Genomic DNA, 13,576 nt, shown 5'->3' with positions numbered 1-13,576 from the left:
TTTTTTTTATAATTTTCTTTTAAAATTCCTTTTTATAATTTTTTTCAAAATATTTTTTTATATGGTTTTTTTTAACTGTTCTATGGTGTCCTTTTAGTATTTTTAGCGTTAAATGATTTTTTTAGTTTTATTTTAATTATATTTTCTTGTATTTTAAACTGCACTTGGTATATTTTTGATACATTATGATATATTTTTTCAAACACACATTTTTATGTTATCAAAACACACGGGTTGTTATAAAAAGTATACAATTTATGAATATCAAACATAAAGATATAAAATAAAAATGATAAATCTATCTCATTGGATTGATTTCACAATAATAAAAGTTAAAATAATATCCTTTTAGTATCTTAAAGATATATTTTTAATATATTTTTTCAAATCAAATTTTAAAAAAATTTATTAATAATACAAATTAAAATAAATGAAATTTCAGTATTTTTAAGGTATATTTTATTATATATTTTTGACGAAATTCTATAAAAATAAAAAGATATAAAAGTCGAAACTAAATCATAATAATAAAAATTAAAAAGAATATCTTTCAAATATATTTTTAATATTTTTTCTTACAAAATTCTAAAAGAAAACTATATAAATAAAATTCTTTAGAAACAACTGTAAAATTTCTTATAAAATGATAGGCTACATGAATAACTTAAAAAGGTGAGATGATGGGCTTTATCATAAATTGAGTAAGCCTTTGATTAAAACTCAATTCAATAAAATAGTAAAAAAGACAAATATAAAATAATAATACACCACCATGCAAATATTTCTTTCTTAATGTAAATAATTAGTATGCAAAAATTTGTTAAGATATAATTCTGGATCTGAAGATATGATATTTTCACATTAAAACCCAGACAACTCCTAACAACTACTGCATATTTAAATAAAATTAAAAAGACAAAAGAGTTTTAATAAACAATAGAAATCAATCATAGTTTACTATGAATTAGAGCATATTATAATATTCTGTTTCACCCTAATCATTGACAAAATATAAAGAAAAAAACAATGCCAGTGTGTTATCTGCCAACCTTAGCCACAAACCTGAAGCCACCCATCTTCCTCTCCATTTCCCTTTCTCTAATACATCATTCACCACCCAACACTCTGAGAAACAATATATATATTATGTTGAAAAAGATAATTATAGAATTTTTTTCAAATAAAAAATAAAATAATTATTAAATTGAAGTGTACTATGAAAAATTTATAGAAAGTAAGAGACAGTATAAAAAAATTTTAAAAAATATTTTTATTTTATAGAATATATGATGTATTAATATATAATTTATTTATAAAATTATTTATTTTATTATAATTTAATTTAATTATAATTAATCTTATAATATATATTTTAATTTTACTAAATTTTTAAAGTTACAAATAAACCCCATTAAATTTGATAAAATTTATTTTAATTAAGTATTGTTTTCACTATTATTGAATTATAAAATAAGTTAAGATCTAAAATGATGATTCACATATGTTTTTTGACAATGTGATTATAAAAGTTAGATAGTAATTAATAGATATTAAATTTCATTAATTACTATTTATGCAGAATTTTCTAGAATTTAGTAATAAAGCCATATCCTAATCATATTAATTAATTATCAGTTTTAGTATTATTTACAGAGAGAAAAAAGAAGCTAATTTGTAGTCCATAGGACAAGGTAGGAAGTGGACGACAGGATGCTAGTTTGACGTTTAAGGCCCGGCATTAGCACCGTCTTTTGCGGAGTTCTAGGCAGTGGATTCTGTAATACTAATTCATTAGACAAAGAGTACACAGATACCCCTGAACTTTTAGTCAAAGTCTAATTAAATCCTTAATTGTTAAAGTAGTTCAATTGTATTTTTTAAAATTTAAAGATAAAATAATTACATTTTAAAGCTAATTTTAATATAAATTTAAGGAAAATTATTATTACTAAATTTTATTAAAGATAATATAATTAAAATAAATAAAATAATTAATAAGCTATCAGTTGATAAGAAAAAGTATAAAAAAATTTACATAATCAGTCGAAATTAAATCAGCTATCAATTGTAAATTTTTAAATTTTTAGTAGATATTTTAATATAATTATTTCATAAGAAACAATTATTAGTTACATAAAATCTATTAATCAAATACTTTTTAATTAATTAAAAATTAAAGATTGATTATTTAGCTGAGAATCAATTAACTGGTGATTACTTAATAAATTGATGATTAAAGGCCAATTTATCCATTAAAATGTCTATTTCTATCGGTTAACCAAAAAATCAATTGTTTTTTAATTAAAAACCCAAAATTGAAATTGAAACAAAAATTTTAAGAAAAATCAAACCCTTAAACTTGAAACATAAATTCGGTTAACCAGAAAATTTAACCCGGTTTGATTAATTTCGGTTTGGGTGCAATTCAATTGATTCTTTTTTGCAATAAAATAAAAAAAAATGTATTAAGTTTAAAGTTAAATATTAAAAAAAATAAAAAAGAGCAGAAAAAGAAATAAAGGTCAAACAAACATTTCATTTCTTTATCTTTAATTCTTGGTTCTCGCCACTTTCTCCTCCAAATTTTCTTTAATTTATAGTCTCTTCCTTTTCGTTTGCTTTTTTCTACCTCGAAGCTCACACGAACACACCATCTTTAGTATTCTTTTTCTTCTTCTTCTTCTTCTTCTTCACCTTCTCTTTCACCTCTTTTCTTTTTGTTCACTACTTTTCCTTTATTACCCAATTGAGTGACATACAAGAACTCCATTACCATCATCATTACATAAACTTTAGCTGTCTCTCTTATCTCTTTGGTTTTCACCTTTGCTTCCTTTTATGTCCTAAACAACAAGACACCCACCACTCAAAAAGAGAGATTTTTTTTTTTAACAATTTTTCCTTTTGTTTTTCCCCATCCAAGAAAATTGCCACTACAAGTTTCTTTCTTTCTTTCTTTTGTTTCTTGATTCTTGATTGTTGGTTTTGACTTCAGTTTTCCATCTGGGTCCCCAACTTTTGTTAGATTAATTCACTCAAAAGAAAAATTTCTTTCTTTCTTTCTTTACCTTTCTTTCTTTGTTGTTAATTTCTCAATGGAAAAAGAAAAGCTCTTTATGAGTGAAGGAGTCAACAGCAGAGAAGTACCCATTTGGAATTCTTGCAATTTTGGGATGGAAATATCATCATCAAATGAGCTGAATTCAGATCAAATTCCCAATTCTTTTTTCAATTCCAATTGGGAAAACTCGATGGATCAGAGCGATCCCTTTGAGTCTGCTTTGAGCTCAATTGTCTCATCTCCCAATGCAAATGCCGTTCCTAATAGTAATGGTGACCCTGTTATGATCAGAGAACTCATTGGAAGATTGGGAAACATTTGCAACTCTAGAGACATTTCTCCACAGTCTTATATTAACACTAACAACAATAATAGTACTAATACTTCATGTTATACTACTCCTCTGAATTCCCCTCCAAAGCTTAACATTTCAATCTTGGACTCACAGATCAGAGGGAATACTAATACTAATAACAGTCACAATCTTCCCATTGCAAGTTTAGCACCATTGCCAGCTGACCCTGGTTTTGTAGAGAGAGCTGCAAGGTTTTCTTGTTTTGGTTCAAGCAGGAACCTTTCTGGCCTAAGTGGGCAATTTGGATCAAATGAATCCAGTTTCCTGTCTAGAATTCCTGCCACTGGATCTCAAGTGAATGCAAGTAATGTTCAACAAGCCGTGGCAGATGGGAAACCAAATTCTGATAGGAAATTGAATGTGATATCAAGGTCTTCGACGCCAGAGAATGCAGAATTTGGAGACTCCAGAGAGGAATCTTCTCTGTCTGAGCAGATCCCAGGTGGGGAATTGAGCATCAAAGTCCAGAATAATAATGATTTCAGTGTAAGGAAAAGGAAGGCAATTCCTAGAGGAAAAGCTAAAGAAACTCCCTCTTCATCTCCTTCCGCTTCTGACGTTAAGGTAATAAAGAACAATTCTTTTCTTAAACTTTATATAAAAGTTTCTGTTGAAGAACTGGTAGTGATGAAAATTATGAATTTCTAGGTTGCAGCAGAGAAGGATGAATCAACTGCAAAAAGAAGCAAATCAGATGAAGCTAATGGCCATGACAAGGCTAAAGCAGAACAAAATGGGAACCAGAAACAAAATAAAGATAATACAAAGCTACCTGAGCCACCAAAGGATTATATCCATGTCAGAGCTAGGAGGGGTCAGGCTACTGATAGCCACAGTCTAGCTGAAAGAGTATGAGTTCTGAACTTAATTAAAATTTATGACTTTTCTTCATTTTACAACATAAATGAATTTGGAATTACATGTTCTTTTCTTAAATTTTATTATTTTATTTTTTGTTTAGGTACGGAGAGAGAAAATTAGTGAAAGGATGAAATTCCTTCAAGATCTTGTTCCCGGTTGTAACAAGGTTGGTTAGACCATTCTAAATTTGCAGATTTTCTTGAACATTAAAAAGCGAAATTTTATATGAAGTGATAGGAAAATGTTGCTTGTAGGTAACTGGGAAAGCAGTTATGCTTGATGAGATCATAAACTATGTGCAGTCATTGCAGCGCCAAGTTGAGGTAAATTCAAGTTTCCTCTTAAAAGTCCCTTCTCGATCTCAGTGTGGAATAAATTTATTAAAAAAAGAGTAAATTGATTTTGTAATTGTTGATGTTATTTGCAGTTTCTTTCAATGAAGTTAGCAACCGTGAATCCAAGAATGGATGTTAACATGGAAGCTCTTTCCAAGGATGTAAGTTGGATCTCTGTATTGAGGAAAAGTCTATTTTAACTAGAGAATTACATTAAAGAAGCCATGCAAATGCCAGTTTTCTCTTATTTAAAAGTTTAAAAATACAAGAATTTGAGACCACTTACAAAATTCTCAGGTTCGAAAGTTCATGTGCTAGACTCTAATCTTTTTCAAATTAAAGTTTTAGAAAGGAAATGAAATTATATGGAAAGAGTTATGATTTTACTGAAATCTTGCATATCATTTATTTCAAAGCTGGATAGCTCATTTGAACTATCTTTTTTTCAACTTAGTCAGATTAGATAGTATTACTAGGATTTTTTGTTCAATTGTCCTAGTTGCTGTGCCACTGTCATCTGTATTTTAAGATTATTGAGTTGGACCTTTGCAGGTTTTTCAATCTTTTGGTTCTCTGCCGCATAGTCTATATCCATTAGATTCCTCGGCAGCTTTAGCATTACCTTATAGTTACCAGTCTCAGCAAGGGGTACCCTTGCCCAATGACATGTCTAGCAATGCAGAAACTCAATTCTCAATGAATGCTCTGTTGCGGCGAAACCACAGCATGCAGCTGCCCCCACTTGATGGATTCGGTGATGCAGCAGCCCGTCAGGTATTTGACAAGAAATCATTGCTAATCTTCTTCACTTCTGAAATTTGAATATGCAGCGTGTGTCCTTATGGCATTGAAGTTGGGAACTGCTTTTCTGAGAAACTTCACAATTTAATTAGCTGTTTTGGAGTTGAAATGAGAAAAACATGTCAACCTTTCTTAATTTTTTCAATGAAAATATTAAAACCGCACATAATAATCGCAGCTATAACAGTGACCTCATAGAAATATTTTTTAATTAATATATGATTTTCAGGTTTCTGCATTCTGGGAGGAGGAACTTCAAAGTGTAGTGCAGATGGGATTTGTGCAGAATCAGCAGCAGGGTTTTCCTCTTCCTGGTGAGTAATAAGATCTTAAGAAATTTCTGATATAAGTTTAGAGTTGGTAGCTTCAGAGCTGAAGGCTTAAAATGAGTGTTTATTTGGTGCAGCAGGCTCACTGCCTGGAGCTCAGATGAAAGTGGAGCTATGATTAATTATTATTAATCAACAATTCATAAATACCATTGAAGCCCCAAGTAAAAGAAGGAGGCATCTGTATATAAATCCAGGATCGAAGTTCTGGTTTGGATCACTCTTTTTAGCTTTGAGGAAAATCATTTGATTATTAGCTCTCTGTAATTTATGCAACTAATTCTTTTGGAGAAATTCTTATATAAAAGAACCACATTTTGTAAAATGTACAACTAATTGCAAGCAGCGTTGCAACAACTCTATATAGACATCACATTTCATCTTTGTAACATGTCAAAGGAGAAAACTGTTGGAGGGTTGAGAGATTTTCTTTTTTTCATTTTAACTACTTTTATTTCAATTATTTTATTATTATTGCTGTATTTATGTTGAGATTGGAAAATAACATAATCAAAATTTAATATTTTATTCTATTTTATTTTTCAATTTTGTTTGTATCATGTGCAAGCAATTCGACCCGATTAATTCGATACTGGCCAATATTTTTAAATTTCAAGATCAAATTATTTTCTTTAAAAGTAATAAAATATTAAAAAGTAATAATTATAAAAATAGAAAAAAGATTCTAATGAATAAAAAGGTTCAGGAAAAAAAATTCAAAAAAATAAAAATTGAAAGGCAGTAGGAGTGCAGTGAAAGTGATAGCTCTTGATATTGCTATCAAAAATAGCTGGAAATTTATTTATTTATTTTTAGTTTAGAGGGGTAGAGGTGGGGTTTGTAATTTAAATGATAATGAAATCAAAATGTAATGTAAAATCGCGTGACTTGTGGGAAAATAGATTCTTACTTGTAACCAGCTGTTAAGTGGGGACAAATTCCTCTCTTTAAGTCCAACTTACGATTAAGAATGATTTTTTCTTTAAAAAGAGAAAAAGAAATAATAATTCAATTGATTTTTAGCTGGACTCCAAATCCCATTTTTTCAACTTCACTCGGTCTGCACTAAATTAACACCCAATTTCAACTCTCTTTTTCCTTTTAATTTATTACATTTATGATAAATAATAGAATTACAAGAGATTCTAAAACTGATGTAATAAAGTGTTAAGAAAATTTGAAGGAAACCTGTGTGATAAAATATTAAAAGAATTTGAAGGGCATCAGATGCACAGGTTGGGCAGTAGTGGAGTTGTGACTTGGCTTGGCTGAGAGCTTTAGAGAAAAAGAAAGATTGTAAATTTGGAAAGGGAAATTTCAAAATTTGTATGTGGATAAGTGGAGGAATTAGAGTAGTGGAGTTCATGTGTAGTTGGATACCCTTTTGGATAGACGACCTTTTCATCAAAGGCTGTCAACAAAATCCAGTTTCCAAACACCTTCTTGTTATATATATATTTAAATTATTGTCGTGGTAAATGATCTGAATAGATCTTACCATAATTGCACCTAATTGATCTTACCAGTTTTAATGTACTTAAAGAAGGCAATGATTGAAGGGGGAGAAAATAAAATAAATATAAAGAAGGCAATGATTTAACATCTAATTTACAGATATATGCATTTAATTTTTTTGCCTTAAATCATTTCCTGTTATTTAAATGAAATCTGGACAGCAAAAAACAAAAATGGGGACTTCTGTGTAACCTGAACTGCAACTTAATAAACATGGCGGTTCACTACTGCCCATCTTAACTCTAAATACTTTATTTCAAGGATTAAATAGATGCTATATTTGATTATTGGTGCTGGTTAAGGGTGTTTAAAATTCGCTTAATTTGAATCAAAATTCATAATTAAATCACAGTTTAATGAGTGTTTTTAAGTTTATGATAGAAATAATTGTTAATATAAAAATTTAAAATTATTGAATAAAATCGTATGATTCATTAATGTGGATAGAATTGAATGAAATTAAATATTATATTAAAATAGCACAAAACTAATCTAAAAATATTCTTAGTGATAGTTTCAGATACATAGTTGGGCACCGAAAAATAATAAATATATGTAAATACTAATAAGCTCTTACTCAGTGATATTGCAGTATTATTAATATTTCTAGAATTATAATGATGTTGAGTTTGATAATGGTATATGACTAAATTAGAAAAAAGAAATGCAATAAGACAAGGAGGTAACCTTCTATGCCATGGCAATTTCAATGGGTACTATTTCTTTTAAAAATTTGAACCTAACTTTTATTTTCTACTTTTAATTTAGTCAAAGAAAATCACTAGATGATTAACTAATGCTATAAAGAAGAAAGACTTTTGTGAAATAACTTGTACCAAATTGCAGTTAATTTCTGCCCATAATTTTCAGTATCTCATGGACAATGATGCCTGAGCAAATCTGATAGGACACTGAAAATTGGCGCATCCTAATAGTTGTGATGCAAATACAAGAAATTGAAGCAAATTTTAAAATATTATTCTTTTTAGTCAAAGTTAAATGAGTCATGTTATTATTATACTTTTGACAGAATTGATACTTTGCAATCTGCAGGTGAAATGAAAGCATATTCATTCATCAACTGCAAAACAAAACTTAGCAATGGGCATTTATTCCATTTGTGACATTGTTTTTGTTTCTAAATTTCATATCTAAAATGATGGCTACATTACACATTTCCTATACAATGAGACAAAACAAGCCTTAAAAACTAAAAGAGATGGAGCATTGCTTTTATAATGATAAATTCAATTTAACCAGTTATTCTAGCAAATACCGATAGCTGATAATTAGTAGTCGATAACTAATTTATATAAATATCTTGTAAAATATATTTAAATTATTATTATTATTATTATTAATGTATTAATTAAAAATACTGATATAATTTATATTTTGTAGAATATAAATATGTATTTTACGGATCACATAATTGATCTAATGTATACGGTAAAAATTAACAAATGAAAATATAAAAAATAATAAAAAAAGTCCGATTTTATTTAAAAGGTAAAATGAGAATTAATATGAACAAATAATTCTGGATAGTAAAATAAAACATGTGATAAAAATGTCTCAAGTTTCATTAACATAACAAAACAAAGATCTTTTAGAAAAATAAAATGGATTTATTTTTTCTAGGCTGTACATTCTAAGAACTAAAAAGCTAATATCATAAGCCATTTATCAGTCTTTGTCTCATAAAATATGAGGAACATTATTTAAAAAACTCTAAAAAAGAGTTAATATAATTAGCTATTGTTTTGTATTTCTAATTTATATATTGTAAAGATTATTATTATTTTATACCTGATTTAAGTTGAAAAACTAACATATACTATGATCATATAGAGATTATAAAATATAATTTATATAGAAGTCTTACTTTAGTATAAGATTTACTCTGATAAAAGTAAATAAGATTATTAATATTAAATTTAGAAGAAAATGAATGAGTATTGCTAAAGCCAAATTGTTAGGTAAAAGGAATTGCATCATAAGATTCCCTCTATGTTATTTAGCTAATTGTCAGTCTCAACTTCAAAAAAAAAAAAAAAAAAAAAATTAATCAACCAAATTTAATTGTTTTGTCTAAATAAGTTTCTTGTTAATGCCAAAGTAGATATAAACACTCATGTCAGCTTTACTGCATCTGGAAGCTGTATAAATTGAAGTTGGTTAAATATAAGGTTTCATCCCTGAATTTTACTCAAATAACTTCTAAAACCCGTATGTTTTTATTATAACATGTAATACACTTTTAACTTCTATTTTAAACTTTTTGCCACTTTATATGTTTAATATTATTTTTTTTTATTTTAACACAAGGCAGTCAATCATGGCCATGAATGTATTATCAATTATAATTTTCTTTTGACTGCTTTTGATTCTCCGTTTTTACCGATCTTATTTCTTCGGTTGTCTAGCGAATTTTAGTTTAATGCTATAGATGATTTATGGTGTTATAACATAAAGTTTAAAACACTAAGAAATAGGTTAGTAAAGCAAAAAAAGAAATATTAAGTGCAACGAATTAAAATAAAAGTATAAGGATGCCAGAGATTAAAAAAAGAAAAAAGAGTTAAAGCAGATGGGACTAAATAGGTTAATATAAAAGTTCAGGAATGTTATAGAGTGCTTGAGTAAATTCAAGCATGAAATTATGTATTTGCCAAAGATTTTTGTTGCTCCCCATGAGTAACTCCGATAATGAAGATCAAAAGATGGGTCCCAAATTTTTGGAAAGTATGATTAGGAGAGATTGATGGAATATGTTTGCTTTGTGTTGTGGGGTTATAATTAATGATAATTAGAGGGGGTCCATTTTTACCAGGCTGTCACTCTTTCTCCCATGGTGCCATCTATAACAGCTTATTTCTCTTTATGTCTTTTTCTTTCACTTCAAGGACCATATGAGAAGTTTTTCTTTTTAAAGAAAAATAAAAGATAAAACACAGAAATAGGTTGGGATGGCCTTTGGATTGATGGAGTTCGTGGTAGGAAACACAAGTTGTCATTAAGTACTACCGTTTTGGTTCCACAACTTCATAAGTGAATACTTCAACTTGTATGACAAGATGTATTATAATCTTTCCAGTCTTCGATTGTAATCTCACAAACATCTTAATTCACTTATTTGATAATTTTAAAATATATGACTACTTACAGTAGTTATGCCATTGTCACATGATTAATATGCATATACGTCGGTGTTGTGCCATCTCTAACATCTGCTCCATTTATAATTTGGCGAGTAAATTTACCGAACATGTGCTTTTCTTCTGCCCCCCAAACTGGGGCTACATGGTTCGCCAGCTCTGTGCAGTATGAACCCAATGAGGTTGGATTTGGTGATGTTGCTGAGTGGCGGTGCAAATTGGTCATGATGGTCGAGGGTGCTTATGATAGTGTTTTTCTAGCAATTATAGCAAATATTTGCTGGTCAATCTGAAAGAGTAGAAACCTCTTCTGCAATTCTAGTAGCAACCGTACGGGAGAAGGAATGATGCATTGGTTGAAATCAAAAACTAAAAATAAATAAAATAAAGAATGGAAATCAAACACAACTCATAACACCGAGAATTTATAGTAGTTCAACCAACACTTGTCTACATCCACTCTTCAAAAATTCTCTTGAGGTTTCTACTATCAAATAGAATTACAAATCTAACTCTATTTGCTTTCTTTTATAAAACTAAGAACAAATCCAAGTGTTTTTCCAAAAGCTCATATTCTAACCTAAATATTTTTCTAGGCTCACACTCTAACCTACTCTAAGATTTTCAATTTTAGTTACAAGAGCATTTAATTCCTTACCCAAAAACTCAATCTACTCATTTTGAGCTTTGAATACAAGAATTAAATACCCAATTATCCAAAAATTTAATCCCAAACTTAAATCTTTAATAGAAGATGAAAAAGATGAAGATTTAAAATTTGTTGAGAGTAAATATATAATGGAGATTCAAAATAAATGCTCTTGCTTGACCTAGGATAATTAGAAATGAAGTTTAAATAGTCCTAGGTGAAATAAAGACGTTATACCCTCATTAAATACAAATATAGCCGTTTTAACAACCTTCATAAATGCAGCTTCATAGGTAGGAAGAATTCTTCACGGCCATGAAATCTCAGCGCGAAAAACAGATTTGAAAAATTGAACCTGTCATGGCCGTGAACAATTCTTCACGGCTGGAAACTTTGGCCGTAAACTCTATTGTGATTTTTTGAAAAATTGGAGAGTTGGCATCTTTCACGGGTGTGAATATTTCTTCACGGTTGGGAATGCTGACCATGACTTTTTCTGTGGTTTCTTTAAGTTTTGGAAAGAAAGTATTTTTCACGGCAGTGAACAATTCTTTATGACCGTGAATCCTTGTTTTCACGGCTGCGAAGGGAGCCGTGAATACTACTGCCCTTTTTGTTGTTTATGCTAAGAATTCTTCATGGTTGTGAACTTTTCTTCATGGTTGGGAAACTAATGTTTCACGATTGTGAATAAAAGTTCACAAGTGTGAATCTGCCCTATTTTAGAAGAACAAATTTTCTTTCCTTGCACATAAATGCTCAAACATAAAATTAGTCATTCTTAATTGTTTGTAACCATCAAAATATGATTAATAACCCTCAAGGTTCAACATTCTCTTTCTTTTTTATGGTGACAAACAATCATTTTAAAAAGTTAATTTCTCCCCCTTTCAAAAGGAGTTTATGCCCATAATTTTATAAAAAATTAATTAACTACAGAGTTCATAGAAATCACAATATAAATCATAATAGGAATCATTCATTCATAATTGATACTCAACACAAAGCACATATTAAATCTAAATAGGTATTTCATTAATGATTAGCAAAAAGGAATGAACAAAAGATAAAAAAAGAAAATAAAATATGTCACTACTTCTTCCATTTGGCACCAATAAAAAGAGACAAGGCGAAGAAGGAGAGTATATAAGGATATGTTCCCAAAAGCACTAAAAGCTTCAAAAATAAAAGTTTGAAATGTGCATAAAAAAGATTGAAAAAGAAATCAATAAGGGCCAAGAAATTAGTTTTTGATGAACTTGACATCTGCTTGAAGAGAATCGTAGTTTCCTTCTAAGCGATCAAACCTTCACTAAACTTAGTATCAAGCTTGGCATCAAAGTGAGTGATGATTTGTTGCATCCACAAATCAGAAGAAGAAAAAAAAGTCACCTAGCCATGGCTTCTAGGACACTTTCTAAAGGAGTCTTCACACCCATGCCTAAAATCCTCTGAATCCCTCTCCTTCTAAATTAGCTCACCATTTGCATTTAGAAACCTAAACTCATTAGGACCACTTCCTTGATGATCTCCATTTTCACTAAGCTTGAAAGATCTATAGACACATTATCACCAAGTTTGATAGGAGGGGAATCATACTCTTTCAGGTTGAAGGCTTCTAAAAAAAGAGCTATCCTAGTGATGAAGCCCCTAATCACAATTTCTCCTACCTTCCTTTGGGCGATGGAGTAGAATTGATCTGCAAGCCATCTACAAGCCTACAATAGCACTAGTATTATAATATTTGATAGGAATATAATCAAGGGAGACGCTGAAGTCTACAAATTGTTATTTAATTCATAACACTTGAGTGTAACAACAATTGATGGCTACATATTCAGTTTCAGTCTTTGACAAGGCAATCAAATTTTGTTTCTTGTTAAATTAATAGACAAAATTATTTTCTAGGAATTGGCAAGTAACAGAGGTACTTTTCCTATCTAATATGCAACCGGCATAATCCGCATCCGAATAACTAATAAAATCAAATGCATTTCCTTAGGGTACCAAAGACCTAAATGCAATGTGCTAACAAGATATTTTAAAATCCTTTTCACTACATGTGATGCAGATCTAATAAGAATAATTAAAGCTTTTGAATTGCATGAGATTTCGTGTATGGCAAGATTATCTGAAAGAAATCAATTTACCTTATTTAGGCGAATAATGCAATGCCAATGTCAAATGTCTTAGTAGAAGATCCAATTATGAAAGAAAATATGGATGTATAAGATTGGTGGATTTGATGCGTGATATGAAAGATAAATGCAAGAAAATATCAAGCCCAAGATTGGCCAAACAGTGCATGATCATTTGCGCTTATTTTTAGGCTTATTCAAGCCATGGCACACTATAGGTAATGTCATTGTCTATTTAAATAAGCAAAATAAGGAACTATGCTTAATTAGGAAATAATAAAAAACCTATTCTAAAAGGAATTAATAAAAGACTTCTAAAATAACAAAATAAGAAGCCTAATTGATTTAGCCAATCATAATCAATAAAGACATAT

The 13,576-nt window shown here is 29.3% G+C and overlaps 1 protein-coding gene across 2 annotated transcripts; it reads left to right on the top strand.

Annotated features, from left to right (window-relative positions):
• The first annotated feature begins 2,565 nt into the window (after positions 1-2,565).
• LOC8270326 (transcription factor bHLH77) lies at positions 2,566-6,275 on the top strand. 2 transcript variants are annotated; one of them, XM_015717561.3, is made up of 8 exons: positions 2,566-3,980; positions 4,065-4,265; positions 4,378-4,443; positions 4,532-4,600; positions 4,705-4,773; positions 5,165-5,386; positions 5,643-5,727; positions 5,823-6,275. In XM_015717561.3, exons 1-8 carry the CDS (start codon positions 3,096-3,098, stop codon positions 5,858-5,860), a joined length of 1,635 nt encoding a protein of 544 aa, XP_015573047.1. In that variant the 5' UTR covers positions 2,566-3,095; the 3' UTR covers positions 5,861-6,275. The 2 variants fall into 2 exon arrangements, with proteins under 2 accessions (XP_015573047.1, XP_002516384.2); XM_002516338.4 differs by having other exon boundaries at positions 5,820-6,275.
• Positions 6,276-13,576: the final 7,301 nt, after the last annotated feature.

Source organism: Ricinus communis, chromosome 1, assembly GCF_019578655.1.
Source record: "Ricinus communis isolate WT05 ecotype wild-type chromosome 1, ASM1957865v1, whole genome shotgun sequence".
Taxonomy (NCBI): domain Eukaryota; kingdom Viridiplantae; phylum Streptophyta; class Magnoliopsida; order Malpighiales; family Euphorbiaceae; genus Ricinus; species Ricinus communis.
Note: the sequence above shows the minus strand (reverse complement) of the source record. Positions and strands in the feature narration are given on the sequence as shown.